This window comes from Parus major, chromosome 15 (genome assembly GCF_001522545.3).
Source record: "Parus major isolate Abel chromosome 15, Parus_major1.1, whole genome shotgun sequence".
Classification (NCBI taxonomy): domain Eukaryota; kingdom Metazoa; phylum Chordata; class Aves; order Passeriformes; family Paridae; genus Parus; species Parus major.
The window spans coordinates 10,255,638-10,282,797 of record NC_031784.1 but is presented as its reverse complement, the minus strand read 5'-3'; the positions used below and the strand labels follow the sequence as shown (position 1 = coordinate 10,282,797).

General features: G+C 48.8%; 3 protein-coding genes across 8 annotated transcripts in view; all 3 read left to right on the top strand.

Annotated features, from left to right (window-relative positions):
• PXN (paxillin) overlaps positions 1-22,944 on the top strand; it is a 49,349-nt gene extending 26,405 nt beyond the window's left edge. For 3 of the 5 annotated variants that reach the window (XM_033518151.1, XM_033518150.1, XM_033518154.1), the window contains exons 2-7: positions 1,838-2,064; positions 2,527-2,642; positions 4,519-4,658; positions 5,031-5,232; positions 5,710-5,845; positions 9,956-11,809. In XM_033518151.1, coding sequence (XP_033374042.1) covers positions 1,838-2,064; positions 2,527-2,642; positions 4,519-4,658; positions 5,031-5,232; positions 5,710-5,845; positions 9,956-10,981 — 1,847 coding nt within the window. In that variant the 3' untranslated portion in view covers positions 10,982-11,809. Of the gene's footprint in view, positions 1-1,837; positions 2,065-2,526; positions 2,643-4,518; positions 4,659-5,030; positions 5,233-5,709; positions 5,846-9,955; positions 12,033-12,571; positions 12,992-13,567; positions 13,649-15,776; positions 15,948-16,291; positions 16,466-17,025; positions 17,108-17,493; positions 17,643-19,580 lie in introns of those variants that run through there. The other 2 variants (XM_033518152.1, XM_033518153.1) reach the window with 2 other exon arrangements.
• Positions 22,945-23,170: 226 nt separating this feature from the next.
• Positions 23,171-26,770, top strand: RPLP0 (ribosomal protein lateral stalk subunit P0). Its single transcript, XM_015643781.3, has 8 exons — positions 23,171-23,281; positions 23,474-23,577; positions 23,965-24,140; positions 24,237-24,324; positions 24,626-24,772; positions 25,229-25,414; positions 26,051-26,191; positions 26,537-26,770. The coding sequence occupies exons 2-8, from the start codon at positions 23,524-23,526 to the stop codon at positions 26,699-26,701; spliced, it is 957 nt and encodes a 318-aa protein (XP_015499267.1). The 5' UTR covers positions 23,171-23,281; positions 23,474-23,523; the 3' UTR covers positions 26,702-26,770.
• A 303-nt stretch (positions 26,771-27,073) lies between these two features.
• The window catches only part of GCN1 (GCN1 activator of EIF2AK4), a 38,076-nt gene continuing 37,989 nt past the window's right edge, over positions 27,074-27,160 (top strand). For both annotated transcript variants that reach the window (XM_015643778.2, XM_015643777.2), the window contains exon 1: positions 27,074-27,116. In XM_015643778.2, the coding sequence (XP_015499264.1) occupies positions 27,099-27,116 (18 nt within the window). In that variant the 5' untranslated portion in view covers positions 27,074-27,098. The remainder of the gene's footprint in view (positions 27,117-27,160) is intronic.

Below are 27,160 nucleotides of genomic sequence, written 5' to 3'. Positions count from 1 at the left end.
GCTGTTCTTTTGCTTGAAAAGAAGATTCAGTTCATTTTCCCTCAGCTGCGGAATACTTGTCTCCCTTCAGAGAATCTGCTTCTGGGATATTTTGGTCTCTTTAGGAAGATAGAGCCTATGACTTTAATGGTTTGGAGCATCTTTTGAGCTAAATGAAAGGTGTATAGAAATAATTTAACACGGTATTTAATTTGCTAATGGCTGTATTGTGCTCTCTGAGTGCAGGACTGCTTATTTTTCTTTCGTGATGCTTTGGTTTTTTTGAAAAGAGTGAACATAAAAGCGGCACCTTCCTCATCTTGTAATGTAATAATACTGTCCTCTTCTAATACATTTTCTTGAAGGCGTGCTAAGTGCTGCTGTGGAGTGCTGTGCTCAGGATGTGGCTCAGGGCTGGCAGGTGCTGCCCGGGGAGCTGTGGGCAGCCATTAGTGCGAGCAGTTGCTCGGTTGCTATTCTGGTGCCACCAGCCAGCTCCAGCTCCTTGTGACCTGTGGGGGACACTGCAGGGTGGCCATGCTCAGGCTGAGCCCCTGTGCCCCAAACCTGAGTGTCAAGTACTGCTGTGTGCAGGAGAAGGGGCCTGCTGAGTCTCTCTGAGGACAGCTGGGTCTGCACAGGGGGATGGGAGATCCATGGGGGTTCTCAGTGTCCCCTCCTGATTCTGCTGAAGGTTGTTACTGTTTCCTGGCTGAATTCCACATCTCCAAAGGGACCTGCCAGGTGTGTCCATGTGCTGTTCCATGGAGAGCACGGATGAACAGTGAACTGTCTCCTTTCTAACAGCCTTGCAGAGGTGTGCAGTGGTGCTGCTGCCCCCGTGGAAAGCTGGGCATGTGGCCAGGGAGGCTTTCTTTGGAAAGTGAGCGCAGCGCAGAGCTGCAGGCGCTCACTGGAGTTCTCTTGCAGGGACTGCAATGGGCTCTGCAGGGTGGGTGCTCGGGCTGGAAGGTCCAACAGATCAGGATTTGCCTTGAAGTCACCCCAGAGGAATGCACAGTTGGGAGTGGATAGAGGGTACATTTGCAGGGAAAAATCCAGAAAGCTGGGAATGCCTTTTTATGCCTGATCTCTGACAGGGCTGTAAGATTTCTGAGAAGTGCTAACTGTGTGATGTGGGACCTCTGCCTGGCATGAGTGACGGTCTCTAGCTGGTGGAAGTTTTCCTTCTCTGAAGGAATTTGTAAGCAGTCTCCACCCATCTAGTTTAGAATTGTTTCCAGAAGAAATGGCATTTACCTGGCAGCCTCTGGAAACTTGTTAACTGTTTGTATGATGTTCTGAGAAGGATTTTTCTTAGGAGAACTGAAATGCATCCTCCTGCTGCACTGATGGACTGATCTGAACCATTTCATGCTTCTTCCACTACTTTGGACTCTGGAGAAAACACCTCCCGAGATCTTGTTTCCTGCAGAAAGCAGTGCCTGCGGCCACAGTAAATGACTCTGTGATGATGTGGGGCCTGTAATTAGTCTGTGTCAATATCCTGTTGGAGTAGATCTCTGGACAGGCTTGCCTAGGTTGCACTTCTGGAGGGTGCAGTGAGACTACAGGTTCCTGTTGTTGGGTGTTTTTCCAGTTAAGACAAAAATCTGAGACTGACACAGCTTTTCTGGCTGCTTTGTTACATCTTGGTGTTTTCTTTGTAGTAGGAGTTTGATTGACTCATTCATTCCTGAGCAGCAGTAGTGTTTTTCAGGGCATTTGGTAGATTACCCTGGAAGAAAAGTCCTTCCAAAAAACTTTTGATACAGATACATTGAATGAGAAGAAAGAGACAAAGCTGTAGTCCAGGCTTTTACCATTTTTTTGGGTATTTTTTTTTGTTTTCCTGCAGACGCCTTGCTGGCAGACCTGGAATCCACCACCTCACATATCTCCAAACGACCAGTATTTCTCACAGAGGAAACTCCTTACTCCTACCCCACTGGAAACCACACGTACCAGGAGATTGCTGTGCCACCCCCAGTGCCCCCACCACCTTCCAACGAGGCCCTGAATGGCACCGTGATCGACCCCTTGGACCAGTGGCAACCCAACACACCCAGATACGGCCACCAGCAGGTGAGTGGGTGGGAGGGTGCTTGTTCTGTGGGTGCAGGATCTCTCAGGAAAGTAAGGAGGAGGGAATAGGAAGAAGCGAGGATGAATTTGGTTATGAACAGAGCAGGGAAATGTGGGGAGGTGGGAGTTCTTATTAGAACTAACTGTTTGGAACAAATGGCAGAAAAGAATTTCAAAGTCATCATCATTGTGCTGACAAAATGGTGGTGTGATGATATTGGTGTTAGTCATCTGTCCTGAGCCTGTGGAAGGCAGACTGGGGGTTTCCAGCACAAAGCTGCAACTCATAGGCAGGTCTGAAGTAAGGGGAAAACTGTTGTTCCTGGTGTAACTCACCTGATAGAGACTGCCTTTTCTAAAGAGCAGATTTTTTTTTTTGTTTTGCTGGGCTTTGTTGTGCCCTGTCAATGCATGGGTCTGCAATGCAGTAGTGTACATGTTTGTTTTGTATTGTTTCCACAGCCTCAGTCCCAGTCTCCTATATACAGCTCTAGTGCCAAAAGCTCCAGTGCCTCCGTTCCTAGAGACGGGCTCAGCTCTCCTACTCCCCGTGCCAGTGAAGAGGAACACGTCTACAGGTATCCTGTCCCTTTCCAAAGATAAGCCTGACTCACAACTTGAGCCTGCTGAGGGTCAAGCTGCCTTCTCTAAGTGGAAACAAACACCGCTCCCTGTGTGTGTTACATTTCTTTGTGTCAGTTTTGATTGCCTCTTTTGTAACATGCCACTGTAACTTTCATACTCACTTCAAACTTTGACCTGGCCCTTCAGCTTGCTCAGCTGCAGGAGGTTAAGGATCCATCAGACACAGCAGGATCTGGATTGTGTTGTGAAGGATATGATCCAGATACAAGTGACAAATCCACCCCCCTGTTAAACAGCACAAAAGTTCTTCAGGAGGTGGATTGCCTTTGGGTTATTTTTCCCTGGGAACTCAGTACTTGTGGCCTGGAGGGATGTGCAGAGACTTGAGTTTTCAGGTAAATTCAGACTTCTTAAAACTTCCATCTCAGTAGGTGATTGATAGATAACAAGTTTACACTTGCAAAGGCAACTGCTCTCACAGAGGTTGGAGGAGTTGCCTGCACAGTAGGACAGACCTTTCTGCTGACATAGGGATGAGTGATGCAGAGGCTGTCAGAAATTCATCCAAGGCACCTTTTTACACTTTGGAGACTGGTGTTTCTTTGGAGTCATGGTCTAACCATGCCAGCTCTTTTTGCTGAGCAGGAAGTTGCTTCCAACCAGAACCAATTCTGGGTAGAGCTCAGCTCCTCTCTGGGCAGCCTAGCCAGAGATGGCCCAATGGAGATGGTAATTGTAATTTTTTCAGATGACTGCATGCAATTAGTATCAAATAAAGGTAATTACAGCCATAAGTCATCTTGAACAAGGGTCTGGCATGGCTTGGTTCTGGTGTGAATTGTTGCTGGTGTGTTGGTTTGGTGTGAAGTATGTTCTCCTCAGATTGCAGTTATGCATTTTGTTTTTCAACCGAAAGAGAAGGATAACTTTCCTTATGGAATTCATAATTGTCACTGGTGTCAGAGTCCTTAACCTGCTAGATACTAACTTTTTGAGCATAACGTGGTCCTGTGCACAAGGCAGAAGTTCACATTTGGGATTTGGAAACTATCTTTATTTGATAAAATAAGAACCTCTAGAGCATTAAAAGTTATTTCTTCATTTGTAAAACCAGGAGAAAAAAATGTTCCTGCCATTGACAGTGGAAAGACTGTTACTACAGGGCAACTGCTATAAAAATAACTGCATTGATGTGAAGTTCTGCTTTGGAACAGTTTGCAGTTCTGCATGGTAAATTATATCACCCATATAAGACTAGCAGTCATTACAGCCAGTGCTTTATACATGCATGTGTATTTAACACAGTAGAAAATAATAGCAAGTTACTTTCTTATAAATTGATTAGAGTTCCCCAAATAAGAGGAGTGAGGACTTGGGGAGACCTTGAGTGTTGCAAGAGGCTATGACATATCCTACTGCTTCTCAGTTTCTGCCTCTAACCTGAGTTTGTGCTTTGCCTCTCTCTCCAGTGTGTGTTAGCCCTGCATTCCCTCACTCAGGGAGGAGGGTGTTACTGCTTGGTGTGGTGTCAGCAGAAACAAGTCATTTTCCCGTATGTGAGCTAATGGTTCTGCTGCTGTTCTGTGCATTTTGAATCTACAGACAGTTAACTCTTTCCTACAGGGCTGGGCAGCACACAGTCCTAAAATCAGAGGCCCTGTCCATCAATGCTATTTTTGTAATTTACAAGAATAGCAGTGGCTGTGTTTAGTCGTGTCACAAAGCACGTATCTTCTTAACCCCCAGAGCTAAAAGCATCAGCCTGAAAAGATCACAGCACATGTGTGAACTTTGGGAACCTAATGAGTTCCCCTCCATCCTTCTGCTGTATCTTGATGCAGAAGTTTCACATTTCCCTTTCATCTTCAGTTTCCCAAACAAGCAGAAGTCTGCAGAACCATCTCCCACAATGACCAGCTCCTCTCTGGGCAGCAACCTCTCAGAACTGGACAGACTCCTTTTGGAACTGAATGCTGTTCAACATACTCCTGCCAGTGGCTTCACAACAGGTAAGGAATAGGAATTTGGGATGAGTTGATAATTTAATTCTCAGAATAATAGCTTGCTTTTTCTTTCCACCATCCTTAGTGAGGGAGACCTCTGCATCCCTTAATCAAAAATTCGTTTAGTAAGGGTGGGATCTCTTGAGGTCTGAGGTGCAGCACCCTGCTCAAAGCAAGGCAAACTTCAAAACTGCCTCTAACTAAAGTTTCAAAGTTAGTTTAGGTTGCTCAGGCCCTGGCACTGTTAAGTTTTTAATATCCTCAAAGATGGATGTTCCACAAGATTTCTGGACAATGTTTTGCTCTTGCCTGCAATTACTATATGTGTGTGCATGGAATGGGGCTCTGAATGGCCTTTTTCTGCTCCCCTTTCTTCAGATGAGGCTGGCAGAAGCCCATCACTGCCCAATGTGGCTGGCCCTCACTATGTTGTCCCAGAGAACAGCAGCTCAGGGGGAGGGAAGGCTGCACCCCCAACAAAAGAAAAGCCAAAGCGAAATGGTGCACGTGGGATCGAAGATGTGCGTCCCAGTGTGGAGAGCCTGCTGGATGAGCTGGAGAGCTCTGTGCCAAGTCCAGTGTGAGTAATGTTTTGATGGTTGAAGGCTTGGGTGGGATGGGCTCCTGGGGGAATGATGCCTGTAGTGTAGGGGCAGATGCTGCAGGAGAGTGATGGATGGAAGATGGGCGTTGTCTAAAGGGTCAGAATCAGGCGGGTGCATGAAGATGCTGGTGCTTTTTAATCTACTTCTGGATGGAAAAAGGCATAAGTCATCCATAAGTGGTGGACTGTTCAAGCTCAGATTTACAGGTGACCACAAATACCCCTGTCTGACAAATATTCAGGCATCATCTGTGTCTTAGCAGATGAGATGTGTGTGCACACAAGAGGCAGGGTCTGCACGTGTTGGGAAAGCTGGGCCAGGTTTGGCCCTGCTGATGAACCTCCTCATGCTCTGCTTACTTGGGGGAACAGTGGGACTTCCAGTCTAGGAGTGCTCTCCCAGGTTTAAACACACTGTTTTTAAAATTTCATTTTATTTTTTCCCCCGGCCAGGCCTGCAATCACTGTGAGCCAGGGTGAGGTGAGCAGCCCCCAGCGTGTCACCGCCAGTCAGCAGCAGACCCGAATTTCTGCTTCTTCAGCTACACGAGAGCTGGATGAGCTGATGGCTTCTCTCTCTGACTTTAAGGTACCCTGTCATGACAGCTCATTGCTTCATCTTGTCCCTACCCACCTCAGTCTCTCTTGCCTGTTAACCACATTTGCTGACCTTGGCTGGTCTCCAGAATGCCTCCTTTACCTCTCACATTTGCTCTGATAAACTTCCTGTGGTGTATTCGTGCTTTCTGAGTGGCACTGTAGGTGTCCTTGACTGCTATAAATTCTCATCACTGGCAGGGCAAGGCAGTTCTGGGATCTGTTTTTCCTTCAATTCTGCAGTTTGTCTGTTTGCCAAAGATAATGAGCTTTGTTACTGCTCAGTACAGAGTGAATTATTTTGCTGTGCTACAACTTAATGAGAAGGAGAGAGGCATGGGACACCACTCTGCTTACTGACAGAGACCAGGCCCTTCTGTTCTGTGGGATGACTCTCCTCTCTGGAGTGTGTTTTTACCCTGATGTGCTTTCCCAGAGGAGAATGGATATTCCAGGCATGTGGTGTGAGCACTGAAGCCTTTACATCAGACAGAAGGAGATTTCAAAGGTTTTATCTTAAAACAAAATCTCTTATTCAACTCAAAATTGGATTAAAGTTTGAGGGTTTTTTGCCCCTTCTTATGGGGGCAAAGGATGGCAAATACTATTCAGTGTCAGCATATATACTTGAATAATTTTTTCTTTATTCATGTGGGTATATTACCATTCCTGCACTAGATGATGAACTGTGGAAGTTGTTTTCATGAGATTTTATTTACCCATAGTCATAGCAAAATGAAAAATATTTTCTCATTTTTTTAGTTTCAGCTGCTTTGTTTACAGTCTTACTGAACTATTGACTTGGATTTGTTCTGAGAGAGGTAGAGAAAGCAAATACACTGGATAGTCTCTTTGTTAGGTTTGCCTTTTTTACAAACATACTTGCTTTCTAATCCTAAATCAGTTCCTATCTCTGTTTTATCCCTGTATGGAAGGTTCTGCTGGATGCTTGAGATTTCTTGTCTGTACTGAACTCCAGCCCCTCCTAGATGACGTTAGGTGGGGCAGCCAGAGCTGAGCAATGTTTTGTGAGGAGAGGTACAGAACATGGAGCGACACCTTTACTGTTTGCTGTTCTTTCTGTGCTTAGTGGATCCCATGGATGTCACAATGCTCAGAGTTGTGACAAGTATGTGAGTTCAGAACCCAGCAAATGTGTTCTGAGAAGCTTCACTTGCCTTGTGCTTGCTGGAATGGAATTCAGTCTGCCATTCCTGGCACATGCACCTAAATCAGTGAGAATCTGGGAGTTCCTCAGTGTTTTCTCTAGACTTACTGTAGTGTATGTTTAGTCAATTGCAAATATTGACACCTTAGTGTTGCTTTTTTTCTCCTTCAGAGGTCCTAGGGTGTAGTGCAGGATAGCCACAAGCTCTGTTCAGCCTGCTTGAAGCACTGCAGTGTTGTGAAGCTGGAGTGAGTTCCCCGTTGTGCTTCTGGCATTCCCTGCCCTGTTCCTTCCATGTGCTGTGGGAGCTGAGCTCTATGGCCTTGTGCCCCTGCTGCTTTTATCAGGAAACAAGCTCAGGGTGTGGCACAGCCTTTGCTCCCAGGTGAGCTCTTGGCAACTGAGAATGACCTTGCCCAGCACAGGTTTCTTTGGAAGATACAGGGAGCGGACATTTTTAAGTGTGGGTGATCCAGTACTTTGCACTCCTGAGAAGAAGCTTTGGAATCTCCAGTAAAACCTGTGTGACAGAGATGAGCTGCTGTGACTAAAACACCACCTGCCTCCCTGACTTAGTTTTCAGCTGACCTCAGAGATCAAATTGAAATGCAGCATGATTTTAAGATTTGGGCTTTATTAAGCACAGGACTGGTATTTTTGTGAGGCATTGAGCTCATCTGTGCCTAAACATTCTTCTTGGAGCACAAGTAACATGGCTTCTGTGATTATTTCCCTTTTGTTAATGATGTCATTGACTCTTTTTAAATAACTTTCCTTTTTTTCCTGTCCTCCAGGTTGCTTCATTTTCCCTTCAGTTCTTTTTGTTTGGTTACACCTCTTCTGGTAGGGTGGTGTTAACTTGGCTGTAAAAATGTATTCTAGTCTGTACCAGTGTCGGAATATAAGGGAGACAGAGGGAGTCCTTGCAAAGGTGGAATATGAAAGGCTGCTCTTTGAGTGTCAGACCTGTGTGTAATTGCAGGAAATAGGATAAAAAACCCAAATATGATGTGTAATTAGTTGGAGGTAGTAGAAATTGCAATAGATGGGGGTGGGAGGAGCAGAGGGCACTGTTGCTCGATTTGCCTTGTACCTCAGAGTAAAAGGTGATGATGCATTACCCTTTTATCATATTTTGTTCACCCTAATTTGTTGCCCCTTCTTTTTGCTTACAGAATCCATTTGATTTTGGTTATCTGGTTCATCGGTCATCAGGCATTGAGATTACTTAATGCACTTGTTTTTTTACCCTCTGCCATTTCTGTGTAATGTGATGCCTGCATACTGCTTAGCTGGATGCTTGTAGTTAACTGTTCTGTTACTGTTGAGTGCTCACCCATTGCTCTTATTCTGGAATCAGAATATAAATAATAAAATAAATATAGTTTAAATATGTTGAAAATACTGACGTTTGAGCAAAACGGTACTCTTGCCTTGAAAATTCCTGACTTCATTTTAGGAAGTCTGGAAACCAAGTGTGAAGCACAACATCAAACCAGGTTACTTTTACAGGTGTAACCAGCTTAAGCAAAATACAGGGAGAGGGCACTCTTGGGAAATTCTCTCATTTTACTACACTTGCTAGTCATTTCCTTTCAGCTGGCTGGTCACAGTAGCCTGGCTATGCTACTTGAGGGGAAGAGCAATCTGTAATGAAATTGTGTCTCTTACTGCTCTTTCCTTTCTGAGAACAGTCTCCTTGTAGCACTACTGGTGCGACTTTGCAAGCGTGTGCAGGTGTGCCAGCTCCTGGCCCCTCAGCATGGCAGGAGCTCAGGTCAGCTGAAGGTTGTTAATCTTCCATTTACTGACAAGTTTTGTGCATATTCTGGTTAATTATATAATTTTTTTCATGATAGATATCTCAGCTAAGCTAAGTGGAGACTGAGGTAGCATACATGGGGCTTAGGAAGTTATGTTCTCCTCCACCTCAGAGCATAAGCATTTGACTTCTTTAGGCTCCTCTGGAAAATATGACTCAGAGTCAGAGCAGGTCTTGATAGCTCCTTGGATTTGGAAATCCTTTGTGGATACATTTCTAAAACTGAGAAGGCACAGTCTTAGTGTTGGGTTGACCTGCTGTGTGAGCTGTGTGAGTTTAGTCAGGAACCACTGGAAGTGAGGAAAGAAGGACCCATGATCTTCTGTTTTAAAAGACCCTATAAGTCAAGGAAAACCAAAACCTCTGTATTAATTATTCTTTTTAGAATGTTCCTTGGATCAAAATTAATACTGATTTTATTACAATGTCAATGTGTAGTCTTTGGCCTAAGGGGAAGAGGCTAATCTGCCACCTAAGCAATGCTCACAAGGGCATGGAGTGACTGACAGGCTTGTATAGATTCAGTGTGTGTCACTTCCAAGGTGAGATTAGTGATGTGAATAGAACAAAGCCCATGTCATCTGCTCTTGCTGTGAATGCCCTGAAGCTTTGTTTTCACTGCCATGAACTCAGCCAACTGGAGCATTTTATTAGTGTATCAAGAAGAAAATGTCATGCTTTGTTGTATTAATTGAGTGAATTTTTTTGCAGCTTTGGAATATAAAATTTACATGTCTGACTGTGAGTAAGTTAACGTGACCTTTATTCACAGTTGAGACACTCCTGGGTTTGAAGCTGGCTTCCCAGCGGTGGCCATGCCATGCCCCCAGCACAGCTGCAGGTGACAGTGAGCTGTCACTGAGGAGGAGGGCCCAGGAAAAGGATCCCAGTGGCTGTAGAACTCGTGAAGATTGGTACAATGTCGTAGTGGTTCTGCTCTTTGGTGTCTCATTTTTCTTCCTTACTCTTGGAAGTAAGGATTTGGCTCAATGTGGCTTTTTGATTTGGAAGTCATGATTCTTACAATGCTTAATTCTGTGCCTTTTTTTCCTTTTCCTTATCTCTGTCATTATCTTTTTCTCTCTTTATTCCTTCTATCTCTTTTTTTGCAGACTAGTTCCACCATGTCTCTGATTTCTGAATCGCCCCTAGAACCGGTTCCCAGTTCAGCAAATGCAGACTCCAGCAACACTCCTCACAGTTTAGCAGTGCTGTCCCATTCCAAACACCCTTCTGCAAGTCACAGTGGGGACTCGACAGTGCCAACATCTGTCCCCTCAGCAGACCCCTGCACTGAGGAATGCAGTGACCCTGCAGTTCTGTCTTTGTCAGGGCATCCTGCTGCCCCTCCACCTGTGCCCCCACCACGGAGCTCCTCTGGTTATGCTGCTCGGGGGGAGCAGGTGGCCTCTGCAGGCTTAGTTCAGCTGAACAGAAAGCCTGACTCTTCCAGAAATACTTCCCAGGCTGCACCAGCTTCCAGTGTGGAGCTTCTCTGTAGATCTGCTAATGCGGAGGCACAGGGCTTAGGGTATGACATGGCAAAAGAGACTGAGAAGGAACACAGAACTGACCCCAAAATCTCAAATGTACCTGTTTCAAATGCTTTGAAGGGGCAGATACCCAAGGACCTGCATCAGCAGGGAGTACTCAGGGACAACTCAGGTCTTTCCTCCCAGGGCAGAAGTGTGGAAACAGCTTTAGATGAGCTGTGGGCCCTGGAGCTGCCTGCACATGTGCCAGAGGTGCATGCAAAGAATGACAGTATTATGGATTCTGTTAATGAACCTCCTGTTGTTGCCCTGGATCGGTGGGATGTCTTTCCAGACACTAAAAACCAGTTGGGCTTTGTCGTGGAGCAAGGACAGGAGCTAAAAGCTGAAGTGCCACATGAAAACAAGGTACATCACTGTCCTGATGTGGGCAAGAAGAGGCAGGGCAGAGACAGAACTCTTAGGAAGGCAGGTACTGCTAACATGAACAAGGCCAGAGGAGACCAGGAAAATGAGCAGCTCAGAAGCTCTGCAGTAACTCCGGAATCTCCAGAAAACTTTGGGAAGGCTGAATGGGATCCGCCATGTGTCTCCAAACCACCCATTGAGAGGATTTCTGCGTCTGGCCAGGCAGGCACTGAGTGAATGCAGGAGTAGGGCAAGTCCTAGCCAGGACTGTTCTGCCAGCACAATAACAGTGTGTGTGTGCAGTGAGTGTGCCTGGGCCCACCCCACTAACAGCACGAGCTCTGAGCGGTGTCACTGACAGCTGCATGTCACAGGGCTTCACAGCCCCCACCTTTATCTTGTGATCTCTCCTGCATGTGGCTCAGCAGCACAGAATGTGGCAGTTTGTAGGGAATTCCTTGTGAGATGGACTTTTATTCCCTAACTGGGGTAAGGCTCAGTCCACAGAGACCTCCAAAAAGCTGAAAGGGCTGTTTTATGCTCTTGATTGGGATGGCAGCTCCTCTGTTCTGCCTACCTTTTTAGGTCTCATTACTGAAGCTGTTAGTGTTCCTTTCCATGCTGGAAGTACACTTAGTGCACCAGACATCTCTGAACAAGAGCCTTGTGCCTGTCAAGGGCAAACACAGAGAGGCAGCTCTCTGCCCTGTGATGCTGAGGTTTCTGTAATGCTCAGTGGAGTGCTCATGCTGCACCTCCTATCTTGGCTTCCTGCTGGTTAATCTTTCCCTTCCTTTTCTAGACAGTTATTTTTGGCTGCTGTGATTATCCTTACAGGGTTTTTCCTTGCACTGAGTCACTGTTCTGGGCTGTGCCAAGAGGAATTTTGGCATTGTGGAATAAATGCCATCACTCTTCCTGTTCACGATTGTCACTAATGTCTTTGAATTTGTGCTGTTGCATCTTTCGGCTTGCTCTGACATTGCTTTTCTCTGCTCATACTATTGCCTTTGTCATTTAGATTAAATCTTTAATCAAGAGGACAAAAGAGACTGCAAATGTGCATCCAATGTCTCGGGACCTCTCTCCAAGGCGTAAACTAGGTCCTGCCATATTCCACAAGACTGAGTCCCAAGATCGCTTGATTGAGGAGCTTCAGGACAGACTGGGCATCGATAACCAGGAGCAGGAAGAATGGCAAAGCCAGGATGCCTGGCTGACAGAGGGGCTCATTGTCACTGCCAGGCCCTGGGGGGAAGAGCAGAGTGGTGAACAGCAAGTAGAGAAGGTAGAAAGCAGGGTCACACATGCTGGGAAATTCCAGCATGTTCTTCTGTCCAGACAGCATTGTGTGGAGGTGCAGATTGAGTTTCTGAGCAGCCTAAACTACACAAAATGAAGAACCAACTCTTTCTATTCACCCTTGCTTGGCCTGAGAGGGAGATCAGCACAGGATCAAGTTCTGGATGTTTAAGAACTGGGGTGGGATCTAAGGGAGCTGCTGATGGTGTCTGTTGATGCAGTCTGCTGCTATCACATCTCAAATGTCCATGTGGGTATTATTTTTAAAACCGCACTGGGAGGCCTGACATCGAGGTGTGTTTTGTTTTGTCCAGTACTGTACCTGTTCAGGGCTTTCTGGGGATGGATAAGATGGTGCTCTTCCTTAAGCTACAGTGAGCAGCACCTTTTCTAGTTCCCTTCTCTTCCTAGCTGCTTTTTCCCTTTAGATAAACAGTGATAGCAACCAGCCTTCCTGTTAAAGGAAGTGCTTGTTGATTCCTCTTTGGATTTATTCACCTTTCTTCTTCCTCCGTGTCTTTCTAGGTGGTTTTTCCTCCAGAATCCCCACTCCTCCCGAGGAGGACAATCTCTGTTCCAGCCTCTTCCCAGCTCCAGCCTTCCAAAGAAGCTGCAAAGATAGTCCCTGCTAATGCTGCTCCTTCTCCTGCCTCTGGCCCTGCACCTCTTCTCTCACTCCCACCTCAGCCTTGCCATGTGTCATCTACCCCAGCTCCTAGTCCAGTCTCTTCTTTCAGCTTGGCTCCCCAGCCTCTCTTCCAGTGGGAAGCTTCTGATAATGATTATCATGAGGTTTCTGTTGTGGACACCCCTCCTAATGAAGGTCCCAAACATTCCTGTTCTCCCCAGACCTGGACCCCTAGCACCAAGGCAGTTGTCTCTGTTGGCTGTCAGACTGAAGATGGAGCTTTCTTCCCAGAAATGCAGGCAGGCTTCTCTGTTCTGGTTTGTGTTTTTAGCAGTATTTTCCAATCCAACTACTGCTTTTAATTTGACAGCTCAGTAGATAGTGTTCAGGTAAAGGCTGGTGTGAACTGCTGGATGGGAGAGAGGACTCATGGACAATATCTAATCCCAGCTGTAGCACTGCACAGTACATGTCTGTGCAATAACTTGCTGGGATATTTGGGTCCTGTGTGTCCTAACAGTCACTTTGTGCAGCAGGGACTCTTATTTCCCTCTGAGATTAAGAAGGTAACTCTGAAACAAAGCCTGCAGCTCTCCCTGCCACAATCTCTCTGAAATGGAGGGAGTAAAAGATGGCAGAACATACAGAAAGGAGCAGCTCAGCAGTCCTTCCTGTGTTTGCACTTTTAGGCAGGTGTCCACTGTACAAGTGGATTTGGGGGAGGAGATAGCACAGCCAGGACCTGGGTTCTTCATCTGCTGCCAGGGAAGGGCTGTAGCTCCAGGGTGGTGGGGAGTTCTAAGGTATATGTGCAGTGCAGTGTTAGTGTGCAGGCAGCTCTCAAGCAATGAGTAAGGAAACAACTCTGCATCTTGACCTGTTGTACTTTCCAGGTGACCTCTGCTCCTCCCCTCATCCGCAGTGCCAATCCATTGGCTGCTCCTGCACTCCGGGGCCCCACAGCCCCTGACAAGGCAGGATCCCCTTTCTGTTTCCTCAGCATGGTGTGTGCTCTTCTGATTGTTGAATGTGCTGGGATCTGCTCCTGGAGCTCCCAGCACTGTTAATGTGGATAATATCCTGTATTGCATGGTTTGCTACTCAGAGAGCTCCTTTCTGAACCTGAATGATGGCAGATCTCATGGGTGAAGGGTGGGAATTTGAAGGGCCTTTGCATGAGGATGATGTGCTGAGTGTCCCCTACAAACAGCATGCATTATATACAGGAGGTGGAAACAAACCTCTTTCAGGTCGGGGCTCATTTGTGAGCTGTCAAAAGGGCTGGATGGCCAGGCCAGTTAGAAATGGAGGTGTGCACAGGTATTTGTGCCTGCTCTGGGGCCAGCTGTGACTGGCAGGAGTGTGTGGTCCCTCTGGGTCACTACAAGGGTGAAGTGCTTTGTTGTTACATGCTGAATTAATCTCATCTCCTTTGTCCCTGGATGGTATTTATCACTTGTGTGTGGCATCTTTGCCTGCCCTGCGTGGCCATAACCCCTGGCTAGAGCAAGAGAAGCTGTGATTCTTTACACACAGTGCAGCCCTTTTCCTCCTGCTGCACCATGCAGGAAGCGTGGGCATTATCCTGGGGCTCTGGACAGGCTTTGTCTCCAAAGACCTGTTGTGTCCCTCTGTGAGAGTATCTGTGCAAGTGTATGTGTGCTTTGGAGACAGTCACTGTAACAGTTTTTGGTAGCAAATGTGTGTTGTGTTGTGTTGGGTTTGTTTTGGGCTGAGGAGTCTGGGGTGTGATGGGGCTGCTCTGTGCTGCTGGACTAGGAGAGGTTGCAAATTACGGGAGGAGAGAGGAGGGGAAAAGCTGTGGCTTAGGATCCATCGGGAGTCATGCTGCATGTGAGGCAAGGCTGGGGAGTGTGTGGGTGTGTGTGTAAAAGCAGCTGAATTCGTGTATGTCATGAGAATGTTTATACAAACGAGCAGAAACCGGGATTTGTCATTGAGTAAACTGGTCAGCTGCAAGGACAAGCAGCTGCAGGACAGGGAATAGAGCTCCTCCTGTGGCTGGAAGGGCAGGGTCTGCCAAGGCTTGGAGCACTTCAGCATGTCCCTGCTCCTTTGGCTATGCTGGCAGCAGGCTGGTGGGTTGTTCATAGGCATAGATTTTATTTAAATTTTAATTTACTCTCTTAGTAAAAGAAAACGTGCTCTAAACCTAACTTCTTTTTCTGTGTCCCAAACCTGACAATAGCTATGGCAGTGCCAAGTCAGCTAAAATAATCCTATTTCCTTGCTGGGGTTTGTTTGCAAAGGGGGCTGTGGTGGCCAAGAACATACGCTTTGTTTATAAGTTATGAACCTCAGTAAAACATTTCTCCCCTCCTCTGGGAAGCCTTTCCAAGCCGTGTGTGCTGTGGTGGTGTGAGTTTCACAAACAGCCTCTGAGACAAGTATCCAAAGCCCCTTCCCCCCACCGGTGCATTTCCAACTACAATACACGTGGCAGCCCTGTCTGCTGGGGATGCAGTGCCCTCTCTGTAGGTAAACAGCAGCCAGCTGGGAGGGAGTTACTTCCTTCCTGCTTCCAGTTGCTTAGCTCAGGCATGGGGTGAGAGCCACCTGAGACTGAGAGAGACATGGCAAGCAGATGTGCAGAAGATGGTGCAAAGAGAGATTTCCTAGCTGAAAGGGAGGCGAGATGAGGGAGAGAGGAACATCTCTATTAGAGAGGAGAGACAACTGAGAGCAAGAGCATAGGAATGGAGAGAGGTCAAGGAGAAGGGGCCCTCTGGATGGCGTCTGCTTTGTCAGCTGGCCAGGAACTGATGAGGTAGAGTTTTGGCAGAGGCTTAGAGAGCACTGTACTGAGTGCCTGGGATGTGCTGGTGACTTCTGCTGTATGTGCAGTGAAAGAAAATCAAATCCTCAGTTCACAGCTCTACTGTTACATAGCTCAGCTCTCTGCATGTCTCTGCATGGGCAGAATACATGTGTGTACTTGATCCTGGGTCTCATCAGCTTTTTCAGAGAGCATAACTGATTCCTGTCTATTTCTGCAGAGGAGTCACTGGCACCAACAGCAGGCATTTATCTGCTAAGCACAGCAGCATTCACCTTACAGTATTTGTTTTCTCTTACCTGCAGTTCATGGCACAGGGAAAAGCTGGGAGCAGCTCGCCTCCATCCACAGCCTCCAAGCCTGGCAGTCAGCTGGATACCATGCTGGGAAGTCTTCAGTCTGACCTGAATAAACTGGGTGTAGCTACGGTTGCCAAAGGTGTCTGTGGAGCCTGCAAGAAGCCTATTGCTGGGCAGGTGGGTTGAAGGTGCTGCCTCATTGCTGAACCTTGGGCTGCAGCTGGGAGTAATGGGGAGGGCTGTTTCGTGAGGCTGGAGAGACTGGAGATGCTGGAGAAACTGAAGTACTCTATTTATCCACTGGCTAGGTACGCTGTAAGCTCCTCCAGTGACCTCTACCCTGCCCCTGAGGGACTGCCCTCTCCTGAGATTATAGGTAATTCAGTTTTCATGCTACCCCAGTCCAGGGCTCACTTGAGTAGTAGAACTTGTCATTCTTGCTGACCTCCAGCTGGTATCTTGTCATATGGTCTAGGGGAGGGAGAGATAGAGTTGTTCTCCATAATCTGTTTTCCCAACAGGTGGTTACAGCCATGGGGAAAACCTGGCACCCTGAGCACTTCGTCTGCACCCACTGCCAGGAGGAGATTGGGTCTCGGAACTTCTTTGAGCGGGATGGGCAACCCTACTGCGAGAAGGACTATCACAACCTCTTCTCTCCTCGCTGCTACTACTGCAATGGGCCCATCCTTGATGTGAGTTCCTTGGGGGAATCATGGTGCTGGCAAGTTGCTGCAAGCCTAGATGTTAAAAGTCCACCCATGTATTCTGGGTGGAAGATTTTGTTCAGGGATTTCTGTATTTGTTTTGTCCTTGCTTTGAAAGGGAAACAACTTGGCACAGTCAAATTCTTATACTAGTGAGTGGCGTTGGTCCCTCTTACCTTTGCTGAAATTCCTTCAGCGTCCCACATTGCTCCATCATTCTGGTCATGATTCCTCAGCTTTTTGTTGTTGGTAGCCTGTGGTAACAGGCACCAGTGCTGGTCCTGAGGACTAGATGGGGCCCTGTGTAAGGGAGGAAGCAGTGCCGAAGATCCTTTTAGGGTAAAAAAAAAAAGTGTGCAGTGGGAAAGTCTGAACAAGCCAGAGGCAGGGGTGAATTGACTCTGGTCTCTAAAGGACAGTCTATTTTAATGCTTGCTCTTGTCAGCACCAACATTCATGTGTTCTCTCCTCTCTCCAGCCCCCCTTATTCACGTCCAAGCTGAAGCCATCATTTACATGACCTGTACTTTGTGTTTTCTTTTAAACAGAAAGTGGTGACGGCTTTGGACAGGACTTGGCATCCTGAACACTTTTTCTGTGCTCAGTGTGGAGCTTTCTTTGGACCTGAAGGTATTGCTGGTTTGTGCAAGGGGAAAGCAATCTCCCCCCTGAACTGCAGACAAGGGAATGAGGCAGAGCTGCTGCTGGGGTTCAGCCTGAGGCATCACAGGGGAGCTACTGGAGTTCGAAGGGAGCTGTTTATGGGGGAAGGATTGTGCCAGTAATCATGGCTTCTCCCTGGAGAGGAAGAACATGCCTCTGCTGGGAAGGGAAGGGTTAGGGTTAGGGAACAAGGAACAGTGTTAGGGTTAGAACAAGGAACTCTTAACAGCTCTAGCTGCTGTGTGTGTTAGCAGAGGGATGATCCTACCCACATGGGTTACCCTTCACAGGCCACTGTGTGGCCACAGTGAAGATGGGGAGCTGATCCCTTTGTCTCTCCTCTCCTTTGGCAGGATTTCATGAGAAGGATGGCAAAGCCTATTGCCGCAAGGACTACTTTGATATGTTTGCTCCCAAATGTGGAGGCTGTGCCCGGGCTATCCTGGAAAACTACATCTCTGCCTTGAACACCCTGTGGCACCCTGAGTGCTTTGTCTGTCGGGTAAGAAACCCAAGGTCCTTTGCTGCTGCTGTATGACCCCTCTTGTTTCCACCCTGAAGCATCTGGTCCCATATCGGGGAAAAGTGTCTGTGGGGTAGTGAAGGGCAGCCAGCCCCACAACATAAAAACATTCCAGCAACCAAACACCTTCTTGATATCTGTCTGTTTATATTAAACTTTTGAGTTGCTTTGCTCTTTCTGTTCCCAGCTGCAGTTATGGGCTTCTGCAGCAGCTTACAGATAAAGAGAGATATTTTCTGTGACCTTTAAATAATTATAAGCTAAACTTCTCTCTGAGTACTTGCCTCAGCAATCAGATTTTGAGGATCTTCCTCTCCCATGCTCCATCTGACAATGTAAACTAATGAGAGTGACCTTGTTCAGACAAACATGCAAGTCAGTGAAACAGTGGCAGGCTCCATACAACAAGCATAATAAACAGGAATACTGCAGATGAAATGCTTGGCACTCTTTCAGAGAGCATTGCAAATATTAACTCTTACTGTCCCCAAGAGATGAGCCAAATCAGCCACTGTTTCCTAGAGTGGGAGAGAAGGCAGAAACCAGATCAAGCAGCCAGAACTGCAAGCTGCTGATTCCTGTTGTGATGCTCAGAGCAGATGGTCACCAGCCTGTTGGGACTGTGTGTGGCTCCTGTGGTGGTGTGCAGAGTGAGGCAGAAGCTGTGCCTGACTGGGGCTGTGGGGGGCTATGCCTTATGCAGAGATTGAGATGTTATCAAGTAGCTCTGTTTTCCTTTCTCCCTGCTGTGGCCTGAATTAGTGAGGCCAGCACGGATTTGCTCCAGGCCACAAGATGTGATTCTCTTCCTGTTTCTGCAAAAGCAGAGCAAACTTTACAGCTGTCCTGCTGACTGAGGGAAGAGACTGTCAGCATTGGTGAAGTCATGGACTCCTGCAGGCAAACTGCATTCTCCTGGTACTACAAGTGTTCAGCTGCCCATGGCTCTGCATGCTGTTTTCTGGACTCTTGTCCACACGCTGGGAGCCAGCTGTGTGATACTCAGTGTCCTCCATGGGGAAGAGGACAGCAAAACCAGGATCCAGGAAACTGGCTCCTCTGGGTCTTGCTGCTGATACATTTGGTGAATCTGGCAGTGTCCTCAACTCTCTCCTTTACTCTCCTTCATCAGTTTCCCACTTTTACAAGGAGAGGAGTCTCTCCAGTCTGGTGGAAATGATGGCTTTTGTTGCAAGTTCTGCAATGAAGTGTCCTCAGCTGCCTGATGCTGAGGGGGAGGGAGCAGCTCTGGACACATCAGCACATAGCTGGTGTATCCTCTTCCCCTTATCTGTTCAACATCATTAGCACTATAGAACAGTTTCAGCAGTGACTCACGTGTAACTGGTGGAAATGTTTCAGGCTGGAAAATCCTTTGCAGAGTGTACCTGCCTAATGCCAGCCATTCTGGAGAGGTCACTCATAAAGATTAATTGTGCCTAATTTTCTCAGCTGGAACCAGTCCCAAGCTCATCAGGATTCTGCTGCATGAAAGTCTGTGTTGGTCCTTTCTTCTGTTTGCCCTTGTGAGAAAGCTGGAGTGAGGAAAAAAATACCAGGGAAAGGTGCTGCAGTGTTTCCCATCTCAGGGCAGGAATATTCTCTTTTTTCCTTGCTGGACGTATCTGGTAGCTCATCCATGGTATTTTCTTTGTAGAAGTGAAGCCAGCTGGGCAAAGGAGCTGGTTAATTCCCTTGCTTGTGTCTGTAACTGTGCATTTCTCAGTCTTTTTTTGGAAACTCTTCATGATGGGCAGAGTTTGGCTCTGGATAGTAGGACAGTGCTGGAAGGCAGCAGTTCACCTGCCCACCACACAGCTGGGCTGTGCCATAGAGCAGAGGACTCTTGTAGAGCTGTCCCTGCCCACCACCCCAGCTTCTCATGCAACCTGTCCCCTTTGCTTTGTCCTGCTGCAGGAATGTTTCACCCCGTTTGTCAACGGCAGCTTCTTCGAGCACGACGGGCAGCCCTACTGCGAGGTGCATTACCACGAGCGCCGCGGCTCGCTCTGCTCCGGCTGCCAGAAGCCCATCACAGGACGCTGCATCACTGCTATGGGCAAGAAATTCCACCCAGAACACTTTGTCTGTGCCTTCTGCCTCAAGCAGCTCAACAAAGGAACCTTCAAAGAGCAAAACGACAAACCCTACTGCCAGAACTGCTTCCTCAAGCTCTTCTGTTAGAGGCACCATAGATGGGCTCTAAAGCATCTTTCTGCCACCCCCTTGGCAGTTCTGTCTCTCTGAACATTACTGTGATTTAGGAACCTTACCAGGCAGGGGAGGAGGGGGGTGGGGGGTGGGAAGTGCTGCTATGGAGAGGCAGTAGATCCAGAGATGAGATGGACCATTAAACTGGAAACGCCCTTGCTGTGTCTCAGAAGAGAGAGGCTGAGATCCCTCGTTATGGTGTGTGTGTGTGTGTCTGTGTGTGACTGACAGCTGAGCTTAGCTCGAGGGCTCTAACAGCAAGATTTTCCCAGCCCTCTCCTGGCAGCAGGAGGCTTTGCCAGTACATTTCAGCCTGTGTCAGCTCTCTGAGCAAATAGTGACACTTGCAGACAACACAACCCTCTGCTTTGACACCTCATTCTCAGGCTTTTGCCTGCAGGTGCGCCGGGTGAGTGACAGCGAAGAGAGGCCACCCTGTGACCTCAGTGCCACCCTGGCTCTGCTCACAGAGTTACATGGTGTGTGTGACTTGCTGAGACTAGAGCATCAGCACAGGCAGCCAAGACCCTGCAAGGGTCTCTCCAGTTCCATTACACTGTAAGGAGATAATACCACTTACTCTTTTTTTCAGTTAAGAGGAATCAAGATGTTATTGTGTGGGGTGTTTCTCTTTTTTTTCCTTAGTTTGTTACTCCCTTTCTCAATGCCTTTTCTCAGCACACTGGAGCAGGAGGTGGGGTAAGCCCCGACCATCCCTCAGCACTGTTGTGCTCTCCTGTAGGGACATGCCGTGCCAGGCAGCTCCATAGGCACCCAGGCCAGCTCAGGGAATCTGCTCCCCTCACCTACTGCTCCTGGCAGAGAGGAAGAGGCATCACCCCTTCTTTAAAGACAGAGAGGTTAGAGCAGCCTTGTTCATCCATCCCTGTTATGAGTGAGTGTGACGTGCATGTGTTTATCTGGCCTGAAACTCTCCCATCTATCAGGGCCTGAATCTGTCACAGAAGAGTGGGGAGAAGGAAGGGTTTAAGAAGCCAGGAAAAAAAAAAAAGTCCTAAATTTATATCCTTTCTTCTTCCGGTTTGCTAATGACACCTATCAGCCCCTTGGTGTCTCCCTTTTCTGAGCTCTTGTTAAACATGTTCTACTGAGAGATGCTACAGCAATAACCTTTTATATTGACTGTTACTGGTATAACGAGTCCTGGGGGTCGGGTGTGCATGACACACTTGGAGTTTTACTATCAAAGTGAATACTGTATCCTGTCTTTGATAAGAACTGTAGATTTCTTACACTGATTTTGAATTCATATCTAATTTACTTTTAATCCTCTTATATGGAAATTGATTTTGAAGTGATTTTAAGAAAGCAACTTTTATATCAAGCTGTGCTGCCCTAGGCAGCTTGCCAGTTATGCTGGCTTACTGCATCTGTAATCTCAATGCTTTATTAAGCCTAACTAACACTCAATATTTCCTTCTTGTTGCGGGTTGGAATCTATGGGCAAGGGAATGTGACTTGTATTTTTTCCCCTAGCACAGGCAGGTGAACTGTGAATAGGTTTGGGTTTGTTTTTTTTTTTTCTTCCTCTGGGTCACCTAAAAGTGTAATTTTGGTTTTTATTGTAACCTGTAAACTGCTGTATTTGAATCACCTGCCGTTCTCCCAAAGATCAGCTTCCAGGATGTTAAAAGTGAGTCTTAATATGATGCTATGGGGAAAGGATCTCAGATCTTTGCCCTTGGTTTCTCTTCTTCAGCTGTCTCAAACCAGAACAGGGTTAATTGGGGAAGAGGTTCCTTTCTTTCTGTGGAAGAAAGGTCTTGTGACTGAGGAGGAGAAACTGGGCGACAGAGTCTGTTCCTGACTAGCTGTGCAGCTTTGGGCCAGTCACTAAACCTTATGGTGCCTCAGTTTCCCCATCTGTAAAATGGGGGCAGTTTAGCCTGGATTTGTGAAGTTATTGTGAGGCCTAGTTCATGTCTAGTGAAGCACTTCTAGGTCTCTGGCTGGAGGGTGCTATGGAGAGGGGAGTGTTGTGCTGAAATTCCCGGTGGCGTTCTGTGGTACCAGCCCTGGGAATGGTGTTTGCAGTTAGCGCTCTGGAGAGCTGCAGCTCTGTCACCATTGGCATTCAGTTGTGTTTTGCAGCTCGGTGGGTGCATTAGAGGGGGTCTAGGGGTGTCTGTGTCAGAAACCAGCCCTGAAAGCCATGGGTCACAGTCCCATGACTTCGTCATGGTGCTGCGCTGCCCTGCTCTGGTCACTGATACTGTCCCACTGATTTCCCCTGACAAACAAACCTCAGTGTGTGGGTGTGAGACCAGAGGGAGCTCTAGGAGCACTGGAGCTGTGTCAGCTGGGCTGAGCACAGCTCTGGGAAATTCTTGAGGCAAGAGTCCTTATTTGCCTTTTCATCTTGTAAGTCTATTTGACCTAAAATGGATGTTCCTAAGCTGCCTGTGTTTATCTCGCTGGAGAGGTTAAATTCCTTGGTGCCGCTGAGGGGACACACAGCTGTTGTGTGCAAGTGCTGGAGAGGGCTGAGATGTTTCTGGCACTGCCACTTTGTGTAACATCTGCAAACTGTGTAATCCTGTGCCTCAGTTTCCCTGTCTGGGGAGTCTTTAACCTACCTCACTGCTAGCTGAGGCTTTGTTAGTGACACTTGCGGCAACAAAAGGTTGCAGGCTGCTGAGTGGGGTGCGTGGTGCTGAGAGGAGGCTCCTCTGGCCTTAGTGCTTAACCGAGATGATGTCACACTCACCTTCTGCCTTCATCTGGTGTCTGATATGCCACACCGATGCTACTCTGCCAAATAATGCCTAGTGGTGGCTGCGGCCGCTGTAGCTATCCAAAATGCCTGTTCGTTCAGTGCAGATGTGGTTTTAGGGTAGCACAGCCGCTGTTGGGGTGTGGGGGTGCACTACCCCTGGGGAAGGCCTTTTACATCACGTCCGGGCTGGGCTGGGGGAAGCTCCGCTGGGTCGACAATTATTTGATTCTTTCCTCCCTTGTAAACTTCTAACTCCGCTTTTTTTTTTTTTCTCTCTTTCCTCCATTTAAAAACCTTGCAGTTACGCCAATAAAATTTTTACCATTATAGTCACGCCTGTGTCGCGGTTGTTTCCCGCCCCCGAGCTTGTGAGGGGCCGGGCCCCGGGGGCCCCTGAGGGGCTGAGGGGCTGGGGGGGGGAAGGGAGGGGCAGGGCGCTCCTCCGGCCGCCAGGGGGCGACGCGCGCCCGGCCGCGCGCGCTCTCCCTGAGCCTTTCGCGTCTTCCGCTGGCGTCACGCGCGGCCCACGGAGCTGCTGATGATTGACGTGGGGAGCAGCCAATGGGCTGAGGGGAGGGAGCTCCGGAGCGCTCTGCCATTGGTCATGAGCCGCGTTATAAAAGGAGACGGGCCCGCCCTGCGGCCTTTCTTTCCCGGAGCCCTCGTGGAGGTGCGGGCGCGGCGCGGCGTGGCGGCTCTGGAGTCCGGGCGGGGTTGCGGCTGGGCGGCCGCGCTGAGGGGACCGGACCGGGACCAGGAGCGGGGTTCTGGGCCGCGGCTGGGCTGTGGGGTTGGGAGCGCTGGGCCCCAGGACGGAGGGAGGGGAAGGGTGGGGACCCACCTAAGCCGCTCTTCCTGGCAGGTCCCAGCTCGTCTTTAAACCCACCGGGCGATCCTTGGAGCACCGCCGAGATGCCCAGGGAAGACAGGGCTACGTGGAAGTCCAACTATTTTATGAAAATCATCGTGAGTGTCGACACGGAACCCTCGTGGGGCGGTGCCGGGGCAGGCTCGGGGCAGCGGGAGCCGGGCGGGCCGGGCTGTGGGGGCTTCTGAGAGAGAAGTGAGTGCTCTGAGGTGTCTGAATGAGTTCCTGGCACTAGGAAGAGACTTGACATAGTCCAGATTAGGCCTCCTGAGAATTTGCCGTGGCGCTTGCAGACGTGTTCAGGGATGTGACTCGATAGCTGAGTGAAAGATGGAGCCTGTGGCCCACCTAGCCTCACTTGGAGCTCATAATTCTCAAACTTCTGACAGATTTTTTTTTTAGCTTTTAACATCTTGAGGTTTTAATGCTGCTCTGTGCTCAGCTCTGAATTTCTTTGTATAGTTACAGTGTTTCTTTTGCTATAGCAACTTCTGGATGATTACCCAAAATGTTTCATTGTGGGAGCAGACAATGTGGGATCCAAGCAGATGCAGCAGATCCGGATGTCCCTGCGTGGAAAAGCTGTTGTGCTGATGGGGAAGAACACGATGATGCGCAAAGCTATTCGTGGTCATCTGGAGAATAACCCTGCACTAGAAAAGTGGGTAATGTGCCTGAGAGCACTTCTGGGTCCTCTGTCTTGGAAGAGGGGAGGTTGTCTAAGGAGTGAAACTGAAGTCTGTCATCTTCCCTTCAGGCTGCTGCCTCATATCCGTGGGAACGTGGGCTTTGTCTTCACTAAGGAGGATCTGACTGAGATCCGGGACATGCTGCTGGCTAACAAGGTAAGGGACATCATCACTCACTGTTTGTTTATGCTGAGATGGAATGCAAAATAAAACAGTCTTCACGGTGGACACCTCCTTAGTTGGAGTCCTCAAGGGTTGGGATTTGGCCCCGGCAGTTTTAGCCAAGTGGCTTAAGTCCAGTTGCCTCACTTTTGTGTGTCTGGATGCTATTCTGGGTCTATCCTGGAGGATCCTGGGTGCTATTCTGGATCTATTGTGGAGGAGCAAATCAGGGAGGAGGAGATCCCACAAGATCTGAGGTGAACGTTCTTGCAGTGTCTCGTCTCCCCCCTCTCAGGTGCCAGCTGCTGCCCGTGCCGGTGCTATCGCTCCTTGTGATGTGACTGTGCCAGCCCAGAACACGGGCCTCGGACCCGAGAAGACCTCCTTTTTCCAGGCCTTGGGCATCACCACCAAGATTTCCAGAGGAACCATTGAAATTCTGGTCAGTGAGCTGCAGTTGTTCAAGCTGTTCCTTGACTGGGAGGCCTTGATTGTTGCATTTGAGGGAGCCGTGAAGGCCAGAGCTCTCATTAGTGCCAAGATACTGTATGAGCAGTGTAATTATTACACTTTGGGATCTGGAGGAGGGTGTCTGGCTTCAGTGTGCAGGGATTGAAGTGGAGGGATTGAAGTTCTCCATCAGATTTCCAGGGGTAGGCTCTGTGAGAGGAATATGCAGGTGGAGCTACCTGTAGGTAATGCAGGAAAGGTGCTGCCTTTCTCCTGGCTGGCTTGGACTTGTTTGTGTGGTCTGGGGCTTCCTCTGCTTGTGGAGCTGAAGGTGGAGTATGTTGGTTGTGCTCATTTGCTCCTCTAGTTCCACTGCCTGTGTTTGTGTCCCATTTGATGTGCTGGAATTTCTTGGTGTGTATTCACTCCTTTTCCCTGATCTCCTCAGAGCGATGTGCAGCTTATCAAGACTGGAGACAAAGTGGGTGCCAGCGAAGCCACCCTGCTGAACATGCTGAACATCTCCCCGTTCTCCTTTGGGTTGGTGATCCAGCAGGTCTTTGACAATGGCAGCATTTACAACCCTGAAGTGCTGGACATCACTGAGGAGACCTTGCACAAACGCTTTCTGGAGGTGAGTGCCACAGCCCTGTCCCTCGTGTTCTGCATTGCTGCTCTGGGACCCAGCACTGCCCCCCAACAAAGTGTCCTGTCTGGTATTTTCCATGAGATCCTGCAGAGCCAGGAGTTCTCCCTGGTTCCCTAGAGAAACTGTCTGTCAGGAGTACTTGTAGGATTCTTCATCTGAAACTGCTTCAGAAATCATTTAAGGCCAGTTAAAATCATGGAATATTCTGAAGGGCCCCACAAGGATCTTTGGGTCCACCTCCTGGTTCTGCACAGGACACCCCAGCAGTCCTACCCTGTGCCCAAAAGCGTTGTCCAAATGCTTCTTGAGCTCTGGCAGCCTTGGAGACATGACCATTCCATGGGGAGCCTGTTCAGTGCCTGACCACCCTCTGGGGAAGAACCTTTTCTATTATTCCACTTCAAACTCCCCTGACACAGCTTCGTGCTGTTCTCTTGAGTCCTGTCACCAGAGAGCAGAGGTAAAAGACATTTAAATCTTGATGCCTTGATTTCATGAGCTGGTACCTGAGTGCATTGCATGCTTTTCCTTGTGTTTCAGCGTAAAAGTGATTTACTCTGCTGTGATTTCTAGTCCAGGTTATTTCTCAGACCACAGAAACACAAGTCTGTTTCTTCACAGGGTGTTCGTAATGTTGCCAGCATCTGTCTGCAAATTGGGTACCCGACCATCGCGTCCGTGCCCCACTCCATCATCAATGGGTACAAGCGTGTCCTGGCCGTGGCTGTGGAGACTGACTACACCTTCCCACTGGCTGAAAAGGTAATGGCTGGCTTTGAGCTCTGCAGAGGTGTGTTAGAAATGCAGCTAGGCACATTGACAGCACATCCCCTGGTTTGAGGATGCAGGATGTGTCTGGAGAAGGGCCACTTGCTTCTGTACGTTGTGTACAAATGGCAGGAGAAAGCTGATTTACCTGGTGTTGCTTCTGTGGGGCCGTTACACTCAGCATAGCTGAAACATCTTTGGTTATTAATATCTGCTAGTGAGGAGGGGACCTCTTCAATTTCTGGCAAGCTGCAAGTGCTGCCTTTATCATTACAAAGGTTCAGTCTTGCAAAATGTTTTGTTCCTTGTGAGTTTACATTTTTTCCCCCACTTTTGCAGGTGAAGGCCTTCCTGGCAGACCCCTCAGCTTTTGTGGCAGCCATGCCTGTGGTAGCTGAAGCAGCTAAACCTGCTGCTGCCACTGCTGCTGCTCCAGCGAAGGAGGCAGCAAAGGAGGAGTCGGAGGAGTCTGACGAGGACATGGGATTTGGTCTCTTTGACTAACAGCATGCACCCTCTGCCTCTGTCAGAGTTGACCCGATGGGAGAAATAAAAACCTCTTTTCCACCTTCATGTGTGCTTGCATCGATGGTGTAGTCTCCACGTCAGCTGGGTTTTGGGGAAGGTGTAACCCGAGGGGCCCTGCTCCAGGGCGATGGTTGTTCTCGGGCCGGGGCGGGGGAACGGTTGCTCTCGGGGCCGCAGCGCGGCTCTCCCCGGCCGGGCCGGGCACAGGCCGTGCCCGGAGCAGGTCTGGGCGGTGCAGCCGCCGCCCGTCCTGTCCCTTTCCGCTTCCCCGCGCGGCGGGGCCGGGGCTCCCGGGCCGGGCGGGCAGCGCCCATCGCCGTGGCTCCGGGCCCGCCCCGGAAGCCGCTACCGGTTCCGGGGTCGTGGCGGAACGATGGCGGCCGACACGCAGGTGAGTGCGGGGCGGGCGGCACTGGGTCCGGCCCGGGCAGGGGG